A 20,625-nucleotide genomic window follows, 5' to 3' on the forward strand; every position below is an offset into this window, starting at 1 on the left:
CCAAAGAATGGCGACCCGTGCCTTGTCCTGGTGACTTGGTACTTCTGGACTTGGGGATGCAAAGAGCGTACGGTACGGCTGGATACCCACCCTATTTGGGATGAGGATCGACGCGCATGAGGTGTGGCAGTCAACGGCTAAATTTGTCCATTGAGAAACTGCGAGCTATGAATCAGTGTATACCTAGAGTATCTACTCGACATGTGTCAAAAGACATGAAAATAGAAATCGCATGTTTCCGAATTTGGTGTCGTCGATGATCATTTACCAAGCCTCATCATGCCCAAGTCCACCATGGGGTGAACGGTTGGCCTACACAGCATAGCAACAATTCTACATGAAACGACTACAAGATTGACCATTTGAATACGGAACCTGATGCCTGCATTTTTTATAATAGTGTACATCTACCTGTAGTATGTATCTTCGTGCCTGTGTTTCATGATACCGTAACCGGACAAAAGAAATCGCTTCGCTAGTCATGCGAGTATGCCACCAAGAAGATGGTGTAAGAGAAGAGTGAAAAGAGAACAAAGAAAAAGAAATCCCAAGAAACAAATCAGTCATGCAATGCTCCCGCTATATGCAAGCCATAAAAGAAGGAGAAAGAAAAAAAAAAAAAAAAAAAAAAAAAAAAAAAAAAAAAGACCGAGGCCTGGCTCATCCCAAATGCAGTCCGTCCCAAACAAGATTTTCATAGGAAATAGACACTAGGGAATATGTTGTCAAGAGACAGAGAATGAAAGAAGGCGAAATGAACTTCTGTAATCGTTCGAAATTCACCAAAAAAAAAGATAGGCAGAGTTGATTTAGGCGCGCGAGGCAGCCAGCGAGACGTTCTCGGCCTCCCATTTCAGGAAGTCCCCGAGATCGTGTCCTAGGTTGTATCCCATCGGCACAACGTAGTCTTCGCCAGTGACAGCCCGGCTGACCACAAGGTCCAGCATCGGGCTCTGCGGCATGCTGCCAACACTGCTGCTGAGGCTTGGAATACGTTCCTTGATTTCGCCTTGCAGTGGCTCTTCTTGCTGCTCGCATTCCTCCTTGGCTTCGTCCGACACCCAACGTCCGAGACCGAACTCAAATCGTGCATTCCACCCACCGCCCGAGGGTCGCTCCACGATCAATGGGATTGGGACACGTCTGATCTGAATCATCTCTGGCTGGACCGTCGCCTGTGGGCTTCCGAGGGCTGATGCAGGAGGGACGTCATTTGCCGTTGTTGGGCTGGGAGGAAGCGGAACGGTAAGGGCAATATCCACTTGTTGCGGCAGGACGAGGGAAGGAGCATGGCGGGCAGCTCTAGAGGTGCGAGATTTCTTCGCCACTGGCTTGACCTCGGCGCGGACCATGTACTCATCCTCCTCCTCTTTCGACACAAGCATCTTGCCGCCATGTCCAAGGTTGAAATCCTCATACCAATTCACCAGGTCGTTTGCCTGTTTCTCATCTTCGCCGTCGTCACTATCGCCCATGAAGTCGCCAGGGGCTCCGAGGATAGCCATCTGGAAAGCGGTCCAATCTAGCGTCTCATCAACAAAAGGCTGCATGGGACTCCGCAGGCGTACATCGGCCTTCGACAGGCGGATGGGGCCATGAAGGTATGTGGGCATTGTGGCGGTGAACGGCGTGGCAGGTAAGTAAATATACTCGTCGGCGACCTTGGTCTGCTTCATCTCGGGGCCCCGGCGCACGGATCGCTTGCGCATCTGCTTGAAATTGAAAGGCTTGGGTTGCACATCGACCGGGCTGACAGTCGCAGATTCTGGTATGGTAGGGAGAGGAGGCAGTTGGCGACGGGGGCTGCTTGCCCGACGGGGGGTCTTCGGTGGAGGGGTCGGAAACGAGACATCCTGGAAGGTCATCTCATTCTCCTCCACCACGGCAGACGGCAACGGCTTGGGCCGTGGAGGTTGTGTCTGTGGGCGCTGTGGACCATTGGCCAGGAGGAAATCCTCGTGGATGACATCGAGGCCAACGTCGAAGCTGTCATGTGCGTTTAGGGATGGAGGCATCCAGGTTCGTACCCCAGCCGCGCCGATCCTCGTGGGGAGATCATCAAGGTGGAAAGGCTCGACAGGGGTCTCGCAGAGATCCAAGTCGAAGATTCGGAGAGAGTCAACCGAAACTGCATCATCCGCTGGTTGATCATCCTCAACTCGCGGGTTCTTTTGCCGCCACTCCTTCACCTGCTCCGAAGTGACCATCTCGTCCACTTCGATGCGATGGAACAGACGCCCTACATTCTCGCCTAGCGTCCATTTCGCGGCGACCTTGGATGTTTTCTTGGGCTGGCGCTGTTGCTTTTGTCGTGACTGGACCGACTTCTGCCGTCCGATTTTGGCTGGCTTCCGATTTGCTTTAGTGACGGAAGCCCTCCGTATGGGTAAATTCTGGGACGACGAGTACTTGGTCATCTTGGGGGATGGCCGCGAGGGCGACAATCCAGGCGGCGAAAGAACGGGGCTATCCACCATTGAGCCTCGGGGCAGCGCTGGAATCCCGGGTGACTGTACGGCCATGCTCGCCTCGTCGAGAGCCTTGTTGGTTTCTCTAATCGACTTTTCGATGTTGTCCGGCATGGTGATGATGGTTGGTAGAGAGGGTTGGAATTTCCGGGCATCGTCTGTAGCAGCGGACAATATGTGCGGGTGTTTCCCGCCACTGTGGGATAGATGCGGAGATAGCGAAGGTGATCCATTGGGGACTATGGCACAAAGATGCGGACTGCCTTTGCTTGCTGGTGTCTTGGGGGACGACCGATAATCGCAGCTTTGCAAAGAACTCGAGGTGGAATGTGGGGTATCAGGGAGAGGAGGCAAAGGGTTTGATATCAGATGGATGTTTTCGGAACGGTGAATGACCAGAATCGGCGGTGGTGGCCTCTTTGTCCTCCTCCACGTCCTGTTCTTGAGCTTTTCACTCTGTTCGTCCTGGGACGCAGGGCGGGACATTGCTTCGTTGATTGTACCAGAATCATCCGAGTCCAGGCTAGTCCGAGGTGCCTGGCGGACAAGCTTGCGGATGGTGAAGCCCGATCGTGAAAGCATTGTGGGCGGCTCCAAGTGCGATATAGGGCGGAAACGTTCGTCTGCAGGTATCTATATCTATATGCAATGACCGGCCCGTTTGTAGAAAGGTATAAAGGAAAATAACGAGAGGCTTGGGAACAAAATAACACAAAACGAAACGGCCTGATAGGAAAGTAAAGAGAAAGAATGACAATGCAACAGACAGAGACTAAGGAAATGAGGGAGCCTCCTCGTGGTGTTACATGGCAATCATTCGAGGCAGTGGCACAAACAATATGGGGGCCGTACGGATTGGGACGGAAACGAATATTGGTGTATAAGGGGGATTTGAACAAGACGTAGGAATAAGAAAGTGGATTGGGCCGGTGGTCGAGAACCTGTCGATTGGCGATTCGGGTGGGAGAGTGGACAAGATAGCCAAGGCAGTGCAGGCAAACAAGCAAGCAAGCATACAATAGCTAGCTGAACAAACTCTCTGAGGGAGGCGCGGGCGGCATGGAGTCTCGGCCGTTTGTTCGCTTGAACGGGGCGAACTTTTGGTGTGTGGGTGGGACAGAGATATATTGCAATCGAAGAGACATGAACACCGTCATCCATCGAGGCTACTCGATATCCATGTCCTTCCAGGGGTGCGTGTTGAGCCCAAGACTCGACACCCCGACCCAGACCGACCCCATCTTCTCAGATGTCTCCTAGGGTGGCGCCGGGGGTATGGTGGGCATGATTACAGTGCAGTACATTAACCTGACCTGCATCTGTGNGAGAGAGAGAGAGGGAGGGATGGCAGCTTGGGATTAGATCTTTCTTGGCATGGTTCTGAAATTTTTTGTTTGACAGATTTCCAAATTTTGTTTTCATTGGCGGTGAAACCACAAAGGTCGTTGCAGGAAGGAGAGAAGCGGGGGCGATGAGCAGATCGACATGCTGGAGAGAGACCGACAGAAGCAGAATACCATGTGACATAAAGCGCAAGATCAGTGCCCAGCCTCGCCGGTTGCGTGCTTTCGTCGCCAAAAGTGGAATGTGCGACTTATGCGGGCAGGGGTTGTGTATGGTATTTTTATCGCGAGGGGATCCACTTTGGTTGGAGACTACTATTTTGTCATACTGCGCGCAGCATTTTGGGCTGTTGTCATCATGCCCAGGGTCAAAACCTGGGCAACCGTCAGCCTGGTGATCCGGGAAACCTTGGGTTCAACTGGGGTAAAGTGTGCCCTGTGTGTTTTTGTAAATAGCCAATGCTGACTGGGGGATGGCGTCTAATCTTCCCTCATCTACATATTCAACTTGATAGTCTGTTTTTATTTTAGTATTCCCGTTCTATTTTGCTTACACATTGTTGCGTACATATTTGCCAAGTATTCTAGCATATAGTTTCGCTTCATCCAATGAAACACATCATCGTCAAGGTGCTGGCTAGGTTCCCGTGCCTACTCAGGAACGCAAAGCCCTAGAAATACCAAGAAGGATTTATCCATGATCTAAAGTCGGCCCGTTCAGTCCCTCCCCTCCCGCCGACCGACCTCCATCTACGATCGCTTACCAGCTAGCTGCCTGCCTGACCTACCTGCTTCCATAACCAAACTGTGGTGGACTTGCCGTGCCGCGCCAGATTGCTGACTGAACTGACCTGTTGCCAACCTCGGCTTGATACGGCTGCCGTGCTCCGATTCGCTGAATTAGCAGTTATCATGATATGCCCTCTTTTTTTGCTTTTTTTTTTTTCGCGCCGCATGTCTAGATCAGTTTACGTGAATCGGATCTCCACCTCCTCAAGCTCCTCTCTTCGCTTTGATGCTAACCTGCCGCATCCGGCTGCCCAAGAGACAAGCGCGGGCGCGTCTTCCCGCAAGATGACGCATATACAGCGACGTAGCTGGTTTTCTTTTTCGGCTTTGCCCTCCAGTCCTCCAGATAGCTCTCTGCGCCGCCCCCTGCACGAGCTGGAACACTGTCAAGCAGAAGTCGATATAGGGAGCAAATGGATTTTGATCGGATACAGTCGCATAAGAAACTGCCTCGGACGGCATAGACGGAAAGAGTCTTGCTCCAGTCAGCTCCCGTCAGTCATCCCCACTGGCAGGCTGACATGCAAATGTTGAGAAAATGACCGACCCCCCACTATTGACATAGCCTTCTTATATGGCCCAACTTCCCCATGGTTCTCGTTCGAGTTTCTGGTGGGTTTGTTGTACGCCCAGCTCAAAACGTTCGGCGACGTGTGTGCGATAAACGAGGGTGTTGCTGCTGTGACATGCTTTCAGTGAGACAAGATAATTTGCACTTATTACCCATGCAAATTACATGGGTTAAACAAGATGCAGTAGTGTATTTTGTTTTGATGGTCTGTCCTTGCATTGTTTGTCAGGACAAGTGTGGCGGTTCAGATTGTCATGTTCGCATCCGTCGATCCAAATGCCTTGCAGCAGCAGCATAATCGGCTCCGGCATGAGGTCAGGACAAATTCCTGGCCCCCTGCGACCCAGACCCACATCCGCAACCGTCCATCTTTGTGGGGCTAGCTAGACAACGTCGGCCCCCACAATGCCTTGGGCTGACCTTTCGCTTCACCCGTTCAAGATCCAGCATCGCCGTCAATCTCATTGGCGTATGAGCCCCACGTGACAAAGGATATCAATCCTCTTGTTCATCAAAGTATCTTGTTTCACCCCCCAGTATTGAGACCAAAGATATATCTTTTAATAATAGTGGCACGAAAAGAAAAAAAAAAAACCATAAAAAAATGCTCAGGCGCGCCCCGACAGTCATCTCCATAACAGCAGAAGACGTAGCCGCATATGAGGACCGGCAGGAACACCTGCGCCAGACGCGGCGGCAGGGATCCCGCGCCGCACCGGTGCTCAAGACGGCAACGGCAACAGCAATAACCACCACAACCCCCCAACAGCGCCAGCAATATATCCAGCAGCAGCAGCAACACCATCACCACCAACAACAACAACAACACCACCCATACACCTCAGATGACCACCTAAACCAATATGCCTCGGAAGACGAGGACATGGACGACATTGTCGGCAACGAAGATGAAGAAGAAGATGATGACGACCCAGCCCCGCCACCACCGCCGCATGCCCGCCAGCCACGACAGCCGAGGATGCTATCGCAGGAGCAGCGGGGAGGTGCGCACAGGGGAGGAGGAGGAGGAGGAGGAGGAGCAGCAGCAGCAGCAGCAGCAGCAGCAGCAGCAGGGGCCGCTGCGGCGACGACGCCCACGCCATCGCATCAGGCTGGCGGCGGTAGGGGGAGCAGTGCGCCGCAGCCGCCCGCCGCTCCCGGTGGGAGGGTGACGAGGAGCCGGGAGGAGAGGATCGGTGTAGGGGCGTCGCGGAGACGACAATGATGTGGCCTCGGTTGCAGGCGGTTGGTTTCAAACTACCCGATGATGTCGACAGAGGACGATAATTATCCACGGCTGTAAATACGGCAATTTGGTACGATCGACGGGATAGTAATTTCTTCTATACAAAAAAAAAAAAAAAAAAAAAAAAAAAGTATCAGGAGGGTATGGCTCAAAATATAATATTCTTCTTATGTACCAAACAGTATTATACATGATCAAGTACAAGAGGAGAGAGCCACCTCATCCCGTGCTGCATGCTCGTCCATACCAGCCCGGCCGAACTCTTTCCTCAGAGCACTGGCCACATTAAGCAACCTGGCGTCATCCCAGTATTGCCCGATGATCTGCATCCCACCAAAGCGACTGCTCTCATCGGTCTCTGCTTTCACATCTACGGGTAGACTAATGGCAGGCAGCCCGGCTAGACTGGCCGGCACAGTAAACACATCGTTTGTGGCCGAGTCCAGGCTCGTCTGGGCCAATGCCTCGTCCAGTGTGGGCGCTGGCGTCGGTGCAGTTGGCGACAGAATGAAATCAACCCCGGCCGGCCCGCGCTTGTTGACAAGGGGCACATCCTCGTGCAAATCCGCCAAGTCGACTTGCTCACCTTCCTCCCCGAACCCTTCCTCGGTGGGCTCCTTGTCGACAAGTGGATTGTCGAGCAGGAAAGCTCGGTCAAAATCGCCCCTGACGAGCCGACGCACCTTTTGGGCCTGGACAAAGTAGTTGTCCATCGCTTCGGAGCTTAGGCTGTAGGCACCTAAAAGAATCCTGCGCTTGACCTCGTCGCCGAATCCGGCGCCACGAGCAGCCGAATACAAGACGCCCTCCTCTTCCGACTCTGGACCAGGGTTTCCGTAGCGTACGCCGTCATACTTTGCCAGATTCGACGACGCCTCAGCCGGGGCAAGCACGTAGTACGCCGATAGAGCATGGCGCGTCGTTGGCAACGACACCGGCACCACATTTGCCCCGAGGCTTTGCAGCAAGGCCGCGGCTCCTTCCCATGCTTCCCTTATCGACGCGTCGAGCTCCAAGATGTTATACTCTAGCGGAATGCCAAATGTCAATCTTTCCCAGCTGACTTTTGCACCTTGCCCCTCGTATCCGGTCCTGCCACGCGCGCAACGCAACCTCGCCGCGACAGACAAGCTGGTCGGGTCCTTGTCGTCATGTTGCGCCCACAGCCCCTTCGCCACCACCAGGTCCCGTATCCTCTCCACGGACCGCGTTAGGACCCCCACGGTGTCGAGGCTGTTGGCATAAGGCACGACGCCGTAACGTGAGAGCATGCCGTAGCTGGGCTTGAACCCGACGACGCCGTTGTAGGCGGCTGGCAGCCGCACACTGCCGCCCGTGTCCGTCCCGAGCGCGACCTCGGCCTCGCCGACCGCCACCGCCACGGCGCTGCCGCCGGAGCTCCCGCCCGCCGAGCGACCGGCCGGGTTGGCGACGGGGCCGTGAGCCGAGTGCGTGCTGTGGGTGCCCATGCCAAACTCGTCGAGGTTCGTGGTGCCGATGACGCGCGCGCCCTGGCTGCGCAGCTGCCGAACGACGGTCGCTTCATAGGGCGACGTGTATTCGCGGAGGATATTGGAGGCGCATGTTGTCGGGTGTGCCTGCGTTGCGATGTTGTCTTTTACGGCGAGTGTGAAGGTGCTCTGGGGTGGTGGTTCGGCCTCGGACGCTTGACCTACAGCCAAGATCAGAAACGCCCGGATCACTAATGATTATGGTCATCGAGGCAAATGAATGGCAACTTACTGACCTTTGAAGACAAAGTGGTTGAGATGCACCGTTCGCCGTGGAATGTGGGACGTGTATTTTGCCGTCGCTCGATCGCTTGGGGCTACATGGCTACGGCCAAGACGCAGGCCGAGCCGCCTGCCATGAACAAGCATATAGGACCTCTAGACCACCAGGAATTGGATTGGGCGATTACTGGTCGCTTGCTGCTGTGATTGTTCGGTCCGTGGTTGTCAATTGATTTGCTGCGAAATTGTAGTTGTGGGATCTTACTTCTGGCTGGGAAACTTTTAACCTGGAGATTCTGTTTGCAGCCAAATTTGCCCTCTTGCGGGACTTCCTTTCTGGGCAATCGCTAGTTCATTCTGACACTTTACCATCTCAATACATGAGCCACCAATCCGATTTCACTTGATATTAAGCGCGATGCAGCAAGTCAATATGTCATAATATATATGGTTCAACTATAGTAAACGGACAGAATTGTCCAGTGCTATGTTACGTTTTAGAGATTACATATGTCACACTCGGTATCAAAAGTAAATTCATCCAGCGAACCCTCAAGGCTTCTTAGTCCCGTTTAGGTGCCACTCAAATACCTTCTCAAATACCTCCTTCCCATTGCCCTCAATCGTCTCCCCGTGACACGGCACAATCGTGACGAAATCCCACTCGTTGATCCTCTGCACGCTCTTGTTGAAACCTTCGCGGTCCTTGGAGCTTATGGCGTACCACAGGAATCGCTTGATGCCCATGGCATCCCCGGCCGTCGTATTCACGCTCGTAAAGAACCTGTTGAGCAGGCCGTTCTTGGGCTTGGCCGCCTCGGGCACCCGCGAGTACTGCTCGATGGCCGGCAGATTGAAGAGCATGTCTGCCTGGATGAGCACCCGATCGGGCCGGTACAGGAACACGAGCTCCTTGTTCGGGTGCGCATCGACAAACTCGTACGTAAAATCGGCGTCGAACTCGGGCGTCACCGTCTGCTTGCCCTTCTCCGCCTTGGTGAAGACGGTGTGGAACGCCTCCTTGCCGATCCTCTCGTCGTTGTGCACCTTGGCGCGCTTCTCAGGTAGTCCTTCGGGACCCAGGATGTGCGCATCCGGGTACTCCTTCTTCCAATCCGAGACGAAAATGTGGTGCTCAATGTCGGTGGCTACTATATACTGCAGCTTACCACCCATCTCGGCCACTTTGGTTTTGACATCTGGCGTCAAGGCCACGGGAGAGAAGACAGCGAGCGACCCAGATGTGAGTCGGACTGTTTTTGAAGAGTTAGCAACTTGACACGAATTTCTTGGCGACATTGACTGCAAGTAGTTAGTGCCTCCTCGGCTGAGGGGGGTGCGCACCTATTGTCCCCCTGCCTCCAATGTCAAAATGCCCGAATCTTTTGAACGGTACAGACATTGTCACAACGTTTGGAGTGATGTTACGAATCACCATCACCTCGGCGGGGTTGTCAGGGATGAGCTTTGACGACATGGTGCCGACGCTGTAATAGTAGACGATTCCAAGCGCTCCAAGGGAGGCTGTCGTTATCCGGAGAAGACGGCGGTTTCTGGATCCGCTGCCAGGTAGTGTGGCACGGGTAGACTGCTGTCGACAAGCGACTGGAAATATGAGTTTTGATGCAGAAGGCTTCAGCTGTACTCGGTGTGCAGTAAGTGATGATCGATAAATGAGTCTTGTCGACGGTGCTCGCATGGCCGCAGTAACATGGGAGATTCACCAAGAATCAAAGGGAAAAGGGAAACTCGACAGGCCGCGCAGTAGCACTAATATTATAGGATTTTTATTTAGGCACCACCTTTGTTGTTATTATTGTACTCATCATTCGGGGTTGCCCTCATTCTAGGAAATACCGCCTCGGCTCCGTGAATCACGTTGGTGGAGCCCTGCCTTTCGAATTCCAAATCTTTTGGGATGAGTGAGCATGGAACTCGATACCCATTGATTGCGTGACATCATTCTGCTGTCAAACAGGTGGTTTTAGGGGTGCTGTGCACGGTGTTTATTCATGTGATATTTACTCAGCACTGTGCAGTCGATCGATTTGCAATCTTTCTTCCCTTTCTATTTCCACACCAATCCTCGTCTAAACCCGATTGGTTGTTGCCCTAGTTATCTGCTAACGTACCTAATTACCACTTGACTCTTAAAAAAAAAAAAGTATTACGAAGCCCGACCTCTCGGTAATTTCTACAAACCCGAGATGCGAGATCCAAAAGGAAAACACTAGAAAAACATAAACAATGACAGACTCGGAGAAATGAGGCAGTGTGCGTGTACGTGGGTGACATGCAACCCTTAGCCAGACCTCTTTTCACCACGGCAAAACCACAATCAACATTATAAACAATATCCTAAAGCAGCTTCTCGTGACATTTATCCTCAGACAAACGCATCGCCGGCATCCTTACTGCTCGTCATCCGCCTCCGCCTGCTGCTTAGGAACAAATCAACCATCCTCCTACTGGCTGTTGCCGTGGTCTTCTCGTGTCTAACGCCAGACTTTGCTGCCGTCTGCTGTGCCATGTCGTCCAGGCCCGACTTTTCCGGACTCGCAGCGTCAACTGCAGCGGTTCGCCTTCTTACTAACTTGACAGATACTGGAGCCTGCGGTCGGCAGGGGGATCCGTCCCCGCTGGTACGTGTACGATAGAGTGATCGAGCTCGCGCCAACCCTGACTTTGCCCGGGTCGGCGTTCGTGGTGCCTGGTTCTCTGCCAACTTGCTCGACGTTGCCTGTCCGTGGTAGGATGGTGCCCGAGTTGCGTTGTGCTGCACCTCGCCCAGTGGCGTCGTCTGCTTCTCATCCGCCGCTGTCGTCTGTTCTGCGTGCACCGATTTGTCATGTTCGGTCAGGGGTTTGTTGTCATCTTCATCAGCGTGCGCGTAATCCGCATCATCATAGATCTGTGTCGCCTCCCGTCTATGGCCCTGCGCCGAGTGCCCAAAGTATGACGAAACAGGTTCATTGCTATGGACGGGCGAAGGCTGCATCTCCAACTTGCTCACATTGGCCGCGAGCCAAGTCTTCCAGTCGATAGACTCGGACGAGGTCGCCATATTGCGCCTGGACAAGTGCGGTGCAGTTTTTGACACCTTCCCTGATTCATCGTCTCCATTCACTGCCTCTCTGGCTGTGTCGGATCCGGAAATGTTTGATTGGTCGTTGTTCTCATCTCCAGAATAGACACTCTCGGAATACTCAGCATTTTCGTCCACGTTCCATGGCTGCCCGGACATGATAGAGCTAGGCAGTTTCAGGGATTCGACTGACCTGGCCAGCGGTGACGGTTGCACACCATGCGCCGCTGCTGCCGCTGCCGCTAATGCCGCCTTGTTGCTTTCCTTCAGAGCCCGACGATACGGAGATGTTGTCCTAAACAGATAGCATGTAGGGCTGCCAAAGAATGCAGAGCTCCTGTTCGACCTCGGCATCCCTAGACTGGGCAGATCGGGGGTGGAGCAGCGTGATTCGTGCCGCTTTGGCTTGGTTTCAGATGCCGCCGACTCCAGTGATGATATCGATGCGGTCCAACGGTTAGCCACCTTGGCCGAGCTGTCGAGCTTGGAGGTTACCGGAGCGGTGGTTTGACAGTGCTCTAGCGTCTCTGTCGAAGCTGTCACACATCTGATTGTGCCGCCCTCCGGCTCACCAACAGTTGAATATATGCTGTTCACTGACATCTCTGCTCGGTTTTCTCTGCCATTATGGGTTCCAGAGGTATCATCGCTGGCCTTGGACCCAGCCTCGGCCAACTTCTGCCTTTCTGCAAGTCGCTTGGCGAGGGCCGAGTATACACGCCTATCTTCGGCAGGCTCGGCACTGAGAGTGTGTCTATCTCCTGGTGAAGACACCGAAGCCACACCTGCAGCGTTCTCCGTGATCACGGAGAGTCGTTGCTGCTGCCAATCACTCCAAGCTTGTTGCTGGCTCGCAACAGTCGAATGGCCAGTACTTCCCCAGCTGGTTGCTCTTGAGATATCATCCGAGGCCGTCATCCGGCATTCACTTTGCAGACTGGCCAAGCTGCCCTTGCGTGACCGGATCAATTGCTCTTGAACGACAGTTTGAACAGTAGGTACTCTTGATGATACTTGAGAAAGAGTTCCCTCCTCTTGCATACTTCTGACACCCAGGCTCAGACTCGTACGAACAGAGCCGGCTGCGTTGGATGCAGCGTCTTGCTGCTGCTCGGCTTCAGTTGCCTTCTCGAATGCCTCAACACCAACAGCCTTCCCATGGTCCTTACTGCGTCGGCCAAACAGTGTCTTGATCCTTGACTTCAGGGTCTGAGAAGCTCTTCTCGCTTTCCCTGTCAAGCTTGAATTTCTGGATCGCCGCGATCCAATTTCCGCGCGAATAATTGCGGACTGGATGCTTTCATCAGGGCCGTCTCGCATTGACATACGCATGGAGCGTCGGCCGGATCCAATTGACCGTATACTGCCAGAACGAAACAACATGGAAGGGGCAACTCTGAGCCGTCCTGAGATGGTGGTTCGTTGCGAGTAGATACTTGGTGCTTCTGCATGGTTCGCGGTCTCTTTGTGGCTTGAAGCCATGCTGATAACCGAGTCATTTTGCGAATTCTCCCGCCTTGACGACGGTAGAAAACTCATAGACTTGGGAGCACGTAAGCTCAGGGCTGAAGTATCATTGGTTTCGTTGGATCTGCGAGCAGACGATGACTGAGGCGAGTCACTCCGGATCTGGACTCGAGCCTGACTCGAACATTTGATGCTTGACGTACGCTCTGGACGTGCCGGACCTAATTCGCCCGCACCAGATATCATGGATTTGGACCTTCGCAAACCAAGCTTGGAGGTCAGATCGGAGACAAAAGGCTCATCCGATGATGGAACCATATCGCCCTCGTGTGGTGGTCTCATATTTTCCTTGTTGCGGACTTCTCCACGCTCCTTACCGCCCCTCGAGGGACCCAATCCACCACGCATATCTGATTGATGGCTTCCCGTCCTCTCAATATCACTACCGTCGTCTCTGTCTGGGACAAATCTTACGCTTTGCTGTCTCCTCAACCCCTCGCGGATCGAATTCGCCCGCCTCGGGACTGAATCCGGAAACAGCGGCGCGTCAGCGACCTTGTTGCGCTGTTGACTGCGAACAAAGGCTTCTGTGGCCGCTGCATGGGCATCCCGTCGGGCATCCTCAACTTCAATATGCTCGAGATGCACGCCACCGGGGCGAGTGGGCGATGTCGATTTGCGTTGCTTGATATCCGGCCGGGACTTTGATGAGTGTCTCCGAAGCATTTTGAAAGATTCTAGTGCTGGGGATTTAACAGGAAAGCGTCGAAGGAGACAGGACGGTTCTTGTCTTTGACCATGAGACGATCCAAGGGTGAAGGGGAATGATACCAAGAGGCGATGCAGTGAGAATAGCGCAAATGAATGAAAAATGGACTAAAAGGATCTATATCTCGTTCGAGCTGGGGCTTCTTCACTGCTCTGGTTATGGGCTCCAAAGAAGAATGGGTGAACGATGGCACGAGAACTGGAAGACATTCCCAACATCCTCATTCCTCGGTTGAGCCCAGTCCACCCGGTTTCTAACCCAAAGAATGCCGCGGAAACACATCATGAGAAGGAGCAGAGCAAGATGTCGGTGGTGATGAGAGCTTAGGCAGGTGGCTATCAAAATTTTTGTACAATCGCCCGATGTTTAAAGTGTAGGCGGTCTTATTGTTTGGTGTGGCAGGCCCAGCCCGACCTAGACCCCTCAGCAAAAGAAGAAGGGATGCACCTTCCAGCAGGATGAATAGAGTTGGGATCTCCTCATTTAGGAATAGAAAGCGCCACCGCTACCTGAACTGAAAACAACCAACAAGGAAAGGAGCCTATTCCATACCACCTACCTTACCCACCCGGGAACGACAAACTCTGTTGTCATAGAATACCACTAGCACGTGTTACACCTCTTGATAAAAATGCCCACTTTGGGTTCCTGGATCAAAGAGGTCGACGTAGGGCAGATTGTTACAGGAGACTGGCTTCAAATTCAAATACCGCTAGGAAATATATACCTTGAACAGAATACGGTTTGCCCTGGTGTCCCCCCCCCNNTTATCCATGCATACACCTTCCCCCTCCTCTCGCCCTCTTCATTATCCAAGATCCTCAGTTGAATAATTACCCATAACCAAGCACAGGTTCACCAGCCATCACCGACCTCCTCCCCTGTCGATCGAGCAGATTTTACTGATCATCCTCCTCCTCAACCTCTTCGGCCCGCTTGACCTGAGGATTTCTGACGCTACGCCTCTTGGGAGCAGTGTCCTTGACGCACACCTTGTCAACGTCGTTGTTGCCGCACCGGGCCGGGAGCAGACAGCAGTTGGGTCCCGGCGAGTTAGCCGGCTCTGTAAAGATCTCGGCGTTCTTGGCGTTACGGCGGCCCGTGGATTTGCATGTCGGTCCGTTGGGGAAGCCGCAGCTGTTTCGATTTGGTTTCTTGGTTAGTGTCTGGTTGCTTTCTCCAGGTAATTTTTTTTCCTTCTTTTTCTCTTTCTGTTTGTCTCTTCCACATCTCCACGCAAGCGACGTAAAATATCAACAATCAACTCTGCATTACATACTTCCCCTTCTCTCCAGTGCGCGCCTGGGCAGACACGGTGGCGGCCAAGAAGAGTGTGATGGCGACGCTGAAGAACTTCATATTGCAGACGGTTGTGGATTGTGTCGGGAGATGGGAATATATGGAATTGGTTTTGGGTTGTACAGATGTTGCTACGCTGTTCAACAACGATGCTTGATATGTGGGAAAAGAATCAAAAGAGCTGCACCGCAGTATAACCGCCAGGGAAACTATGATCGTGTTCTTGGTATATGGTAGACAGAAACAAAGCAGACCAAGCTGTTCAGTAAAACGAAAATCATGCCCGCGAGGTAAAGGTCTTCTTATAATAGAGAGTTAGTCCACATCCCCCCTGTACCAGGTCTATTTGTAGATTGTTCATTTAGCTTCTCTCTTTACCAGTATGCCGACATTGGTTGCATCGAATAGCCTGAACGGGCCCTTGTGATATTGTGGAGCAGAAACATCTCAATATGGTAGTTCTGTTAACATAAACATATTTACAGTGGGCCTGAAGCAACAAATCTGTGGCATGCAGGCTTGTCCAGGGTCCAGACTTGAATCACGCAGGAGTATTGACAAATCATATCTCGTTTCAGGATGCGCAACCAGTTACTGGGTGCTCAGGAGACGTACTCTAAATGCCAAATAGTACACTGTGTCCTGCCTAATCGTACGTGCTGATCGTATAAACAGATCGTGGACCAAGCCTCAGCATACTGGGATCATTCGAACGCCAAGCCACAACACCCAGTTTCGAGCTATTTTAAACAAAGTGATGAAACCAAAGAAACAATGAATCGCAAGTGCCAACGAGCAATGTTGTATATTCCAATGAAGAGCAAGAGTAACCTAGGTTCTAATCATCATTTATCTTTCATCGCGTGTTCCTCCCATTCAACCACTGTTGTGAGAAAATGACAAAGGAAATCTTGACGAGGCAATGATTCGAGCAATCCATCTTTGGTGTATTAAAAATCAAATCACACATGCACTACATATGAAACAAAAAGCAGCTGTGCTCCGATTCCAGCAGACATCTTACACGCGAGCCTCGCTGAAGAAGTGCTTAATCTCCTCATCAACAGCCTGGTGGATCTTCTCCGACAGCTTTTCAGCCTTGCCGGTCATGGAGGAAGCCTCCTTCACGACCTTGCCAGAGATGACGCGAAAGTCATGCTCGATAGCCTTCTCAAGCTCGGAGACCGAGTCGAGAAGAGAGCTTGACTTGTCAGCCTGGGCCTTGGCCTTGTAGCCGCCCTTGCTAACGATGGCCGAGTAGTTGCTGCAACCGCCGCCATTCCAGGCAAGCAAGTTGGGGGTGTCCTTGGGAATGTCGGAGAGAATTCCGACGGTGGCAACCTTGATGAGGTCGGCCTTGAGCTTCTCAGGGGTGATGGTGGCAAGCGAGTACTCCGAGTCGGAAGCGGGCTGGAGGGACAGGTAGTAGGCCAGGAGACCAGCAATGTGGGGGGAAGCCATCGAGGTGCCAGAAATGGTGTTGATGGCGGTCTTGCTGCCGATCCAGGTGGACTGGATGTTCAGGCCGGGGGCAAAGATGTCAGTGCACTTGCCCCAGTTGGAGAAGTAGGCACGGCTGTCATCAAGAGCCGAAGCACCAACGGTGACGGCCTTGGCGGCAGCGGCGGGAGAGTAGTTGCATGCGTCGGCGTTGTCGTTACCGGCAGCGACGGCGAAGTGGATACCAGCATCGACGGCAGCGTTGACGGCAGCGTCAAGCAGCGTGGTCTTGCCACCACCCAGAGACATGTTGGCAACGGAGCCCTTGAAGCCCTTGCGCTTGCCATCCTTGGCGGCGCTGACCTGAGCCTTGTGGCTCTTAGCGGCAAAGTCGACTCCAGCAATGACGTCCGACATGGTACCAGAGCCGTTGGACTTGAGGACCTTGACAGCGTAGACCTGAGCCTTCTTGGCGACACCGTACTTCTTGCCGGCGACGGTGCCAGAGCAGTGAGTGCCGTGACCGTTGCCGTCAACATCCTCGTCGTTGGCAGGGATGGTCTTGCCCCAGTGGGCGCGGCCCTCAAAGTCAACGTGGTCGATGTTGGTGCCAGTGTCGATAACGTAAGCATCAACACCCTCACCACCCTCGGCAGAGTAGAGGTACTTGTTGTAAGTCGAGAAGGAAAGCGAATCGCGGTGCGAGACACGCGACAGACCCCAAGGGGCACCCTTCTCAATGTCAGGGCTGCAGTCGTCCTTCTTGACCTCCTCATATCTCATGGTGTGGACGATGGTGTCGCGCTCAATGGCCTCAACCTGTTTGATGACGAAATGATCAGCTACTGGTCCGAGCCAAAACAAGACTGGTTTCTCGGGTTGCCAGCTAATGACGATCGGTGAAGATGATACTTACATCAGGATGCCTCCGGACCTTCTCAATTGTCTCCTCGTCAAAGTGACCGGCATAGCCGAGGAAGCCGCTGCCGACGTTGTAGGTGTGCTTGAGGCCAGTGAAGGCTTCGTTCACAGAGTCGAAAAGACCCCTCTTGCGAAGCTCAATCCTCTCGTCTTCACGTTCACCGTGAACCTTCTGGATCCACATATGGTGGTCTGCAGCAGACTTGTGGTCGACATGCTTCTTGAACTTGATAATGTAGGCGTTGGGAATTGCCTCGGCGTTGGAAGATGACAGGATCGGGGCAGCGCCGTCGTGGATGGTCTCGACGCTGGCTGTGGGCGCCGCGACGGCACAGGCGGCCAAAGAAAGGAGAAGGACGCTCTTCATGATGAAATTGTCAAATGGATAGTGGATAGAAAAGGATGAAAAGTAGATATCGTGGGGGCGATGACTGTGTCTGTCTGCCTGCGACTAAACAACAAGAAGAAATATGAAAGGGAATGAGGCGAAGCCAGCAACGCAACGAAATAACCTCACTCAACAGCACGCTGCAATCCCAGCGTGCGTTCTTAGAAAAGCCTGCAACGGGACGATCCGATGGCAGGCGAGATGGGGCGATTCCAGTTGGTTTGAGATGTTGATGGAAGGGATGAGGGGAAAGAGGAAGAGGTCGAGAAGAGAGGCGAAGGTGGATAGATAAGTGGTTTAGAAGTCGCTTTAGCTCTGACCAGGCGAGATGCTATGTCAGCCGGTCCGCAGCCGGAGCACTACCACAACCACCACTTGGTAGAGAGCTCCACCAGCCGTTGCTCCTGTGACGCATCTGAGTGTTGGGGGGTGGATCCCTCCCCCAGCTTGCCCGACAGGCTAGCAGTAACCTCTATGGCCTGTGCACCTCGTATGTGTGGCTGCCACTGGCTGGATCAGCATCTCTGAATCCCAGGCGGAACTAGGGAAGGTGGCCGCCGGCTTCAGCGGGGGCTGCGGGGGTAACATGACCAATGATAGCCATCGAGTCAGTTATCGCCCCCATTTTTTCTTCTCTATGTAAGAAACATTGACGTACTTCCCAGGCACTTTGCTCCGTACGGTACCTTGAGACCCTGCACGGGCAAGACATGGAGACAAGGGAGCTTGGGAGGTAGCCTGGACTGAACGCCATGTAAGGTACGTTCATTGGCAAGGTTGGCAAGGGTTGATAGGTACAATGTGCGAGTCACCAGCAGCTGACCCCAGGTTGCGCAAGCTTGCTTGCCTGCCTTTTGCCAATCCCTAATTAGGTGTGTAGAGAGCTAGCTAATAATTACCTTACCTACCTACCAAAGGTACCTTTGGGCAAAGTTATCTACCACACACCATTGCTCAAAGTAGTCAATAGATAGCACTGTGTACACTTCCCAGGCAGCCATCACAGGACGCGTTCTGGAGGCCAGGAAAAAAAAAAAAAAAAAAAAAGGAGAGCTCAGCAGGCGCTCAATGCACTGTAGATGCCATAGATTGCGAGGTCTGTCTCTGTCAAAAGACGTTGCTTGTAGTCTCAGTTGTTGTCGTCTCGCCGTCTCCAGGTGGTGATTTGTCGCGGTGGCGTAGCGCGGCGTGGCGGGTACGCGTAGGCGGGCAATGCGATGGTTGGAGAATAAACTGCTCGCCCATCAATCAAGCTCACTGTTCGCCCGTCTGTTATTTGATTGTTTCAGAGCTGGGCTTGAGCACTTGACAGCACAATAGGGGGGGCAAATTTGATTGAATGAACTTTCCAAGTCATGTGGAAGTGCTGCATTCAGCAACTGCAAATGCACATCCCATGCTAGACATCGAATCTTTGGAAACCTCAAGGATCCCTATGAAAGTCAAAATCAAGTTGGCACACATATAGTACAGGCAATTTTAACTCCAAACTACGGTATTGCCACCAGCACTGATAAGGGAACTAGTCAGACTGGACGCCACCTCTACTCGCTGACTCGCATAGTGGTGTGCTGTGATAGCGTTGTTGATAGCTCGCGTGCCCACTCGCGTGATCCAATGGCGAAAGCTGCAAGAGGGGTTGTCTCGGTGGATTTGCAAACCTATAGCAACCGAGGAATAGAGGTCGGATTCGGGGGGAGCTCGCAAGCCTGCATTGATTGCCTCGCACTCAAGTTGCTGCTTGCCAAGCCACCGAGCGCCCATTGCGGCTTGACAGGACTCGTTTGATTACTGCGTCAGAATTTAGCTGTGACCCCGACAACCTAGCATGCCGACAATGATGTAATTTGCAGCATATAAACAGAATGAAAAGCGCAATTGTATGAATCCGTAAAGATCGCCATTTTGTTTCCCCTCGGCCCCGGATTGTGAATAGCTAGGCTAGAGCGGAAGGCCTCAGTCATATTGGACAGGGTGGTACTGGTAAATTGATGGCCTGCAAGGTTGCTAGGGCCAAGGCTCTCAAATGACCAACCCTCTGTCACCTGCCAGGGGTTCAGGGATGATGAATGTGCTCACTGTATGGGCAGCTGAGCTTCGGGCAAAGGAAGGCTTGGGGGCGATTTGGAATGGATGGCGAAGCTGCAGGCAAGCGGGTACGTACAATTGAGAGAAATGTTTTTTTTTTTTTTTTTTTTGCCGATGCATTGAACGCCTGGAGTTGGGAATCAGATACATAAGCTGCATGGTAGGTATTATTAGTATTACTCGGTAGCCGCATCGGCTTCTTGCTTCATGTGTAGATCTACCTAGCTATCCACCCACTTGGGTGCTTGAATGCTCACCGAAATATCGAGGCACCTACCTAATTATGGGCTTTATTGAGTAAAAGAAGGGTTAGAAGTCCAACACTCGGCGTTATTATATGTTGGCCTTTTTTTTTTCGAAAGAGATCCGGAGTGGTTCTATTGCCGACCGGCGCTAGACTAAGAAAATGGGGCGATGTTTTTCACTTGAGGCTGTAGCGGCACTCGGAGCAAGTTGCGACTGGGTGAGACTGTGAGAAAGGTGGGGGGTTTTAGATCTATCTGTTGCTTCCTGGCTCAATCAGGGCTTGCCGGTAAGCAGTCCATTGACAGGAAGATAAAAACAGAGTCCAGAAGCAGCAGCCCAACTATCGAGCCAACAAGCATCAGTCAGTACCAGCGGTAAGGCACCCAGGTATCTACTACCTACTTGAGCGAACCAAGAACCAATACCCGCCTTGTACTACGTGGTTCTTGGCTCCATTTCAGTTAGATCCAACCCGATTTTGCTTTTTCGGTCGAGGAAAAAAAAAGCCCCATAACCCATAGCATCGTCCAATGACGGCTGAACACTAGCTCTCGACACCACTCGACCCGATTCATGATTTTTTAAAAGCTGGAGTATTCCGTAGCATCCAGGCTACTAGACCTAGTCTAGTGCACTTCGGCACCCGCCTATTCACCGAAACACAACAAAGGAGACCAACCCGAAGACGGGGGGTGCGAGGGTATTGCGTTTTACCGTATCCGCTCGTATCGCAGTGAGGTCGAGGCAGTAAAGTGCAGTGCAGTGCAGTGTG

General features: G+C 52.7%; 6 protein-coding genes across 6 annotated transcripts; 1 reads left to right on the forward strand and 5 right to left on the reverse strand.

Moving 5' to 3' along the window:
- Nucleotides 1-809: 809 nt before the first annotated feature.
- On the reverse strand, nucleotides 810-3,050 carry PpBr36_05646 (uncharacterized protein; the record flags this gene model as incomplete). The annotated part of the gene is made up of 1 exon (XM_029892799.1): nucleotides 810-3,050. The coding sequence occupies one exon, from the start codon at nucleotides 3,048-3,050 to the stop codon at nucleotides 810-812; it is 2,241 nt and encodes a 746-aa protein (XP_029745618.1).
- A 2,725-nt stretch (nucleotides 3,051-5,775) lies between these two features.
- Nucleotides 5,776-6,396, forward strand: PpBr36_05647 (uncharacterized protein; the record flags this gene model as incomplete). Its single annotated transcript, XM_029892800.1, has 1 exon — nucleotides 5,776-6,396. The coding sequence occupies one exon, from the start codon at nucleotides 5,776-5,778 to the stop codon at nucleotides 6,394-6,396; it is 621 nt and encodes a 206-aa protein (XP_029746070.1).
- A 215-nt stretch (nucleotides 6,397-6,611) lies between these two features.
- On the reverse strand, nucleotides 6,612-9,849 carry PpBr36_05648 (uncharacterized protein; the record flags this gene model as incomplete). The annotated part of the gene is made up of 4 exons (XM_029892801.1): nucleotides 6,612-8,119; nucleotides 8,165-8,306; nucleotides 8,742-9,403; nucleotides 9,495-9,849. The coding sequence occupies 4 exons, from the start codon at nucleotides 9,847-9,849 to the stop codon at nucleotides 6,612-6,614; spliced, it is 2,667 nt and encodes an 888-aa protein (XP_029746320.1).
- Nucleotides 9,850-10,536: 687 nt separating this feature from the next.
- PpBr36_05649 (uncharacterized protein) lies at nucleotides 10,537-13,428 on the reverse strand (the record flags this gene model as incomplete). Its single annotated transcript, XM_029892802.1, has 1 exon — nucleotides 10,537-13,428. One exon carries the CDS (start codon nucleotides 13,426-13,428, stop codon nucleotides 10,537-10,539), a length of 2,892 nt encoding a protein of 963 aa, XP_029746319.1.
- A 942-nt stretch (nucleotides 13,429-14,370) lies between these two features.
- Nucleotides 14,371-14,830, reverse strand: PpBr36_05650 (uncharacterized protein; the record flags this gene model as incomplete). Its single annotated transcript, XM_029892803.1, has 2 exons — nucleotides 14,371-14,608; nucleotides 14,751-14,830. The coding sequence occupies 2 exons, from the start codon at nucleotides 14,828-14,830 to the stop codon at nucleotides 14,371-14,373; spliced, it is 318 nt and encodes a 105-aa protein (XP_029745526.1).
- A 960-nt stretch (nucleotides 14,831-15,790) lies between these two features.
- On the reverse strand, nucleotides 15,791-17,498 carry PpBr36_05651 (uncharacterized protein; the record flags this gene model as incomplete). The annotated part of the gene is made up of 2 exons (XM_029892804.1): nucleotides 15,791-17,029; nucleotides 17,127-17,498. 2 exons carry the CDS (start codon nucleotides 17,496-17,498, stop codon nucleotides 15,791-15,793), a joined length of 1,611 nt encoding a protein of 536 aa, XP_029745528.1.
- Nucleotides 17,499-20,625: the final 3,127 nt, after the last annotated feature.

Source organism: Pyricularia pennisetigena, assembly GCF_004337985.1.
Source record: "Pyricularia pennisetigena strain Br36 chromosome 4 map unlocalized Pyricularia_pennisetigena_Br36_Scf_6, whole genome shotgun sequence".
NCBI lineage: Eukaryota > Fungi > Ascomycota > Sordariomycetes > Magnaporthales > Pyriculariaceae > Pyricularia > Pyricularia pennisetigena.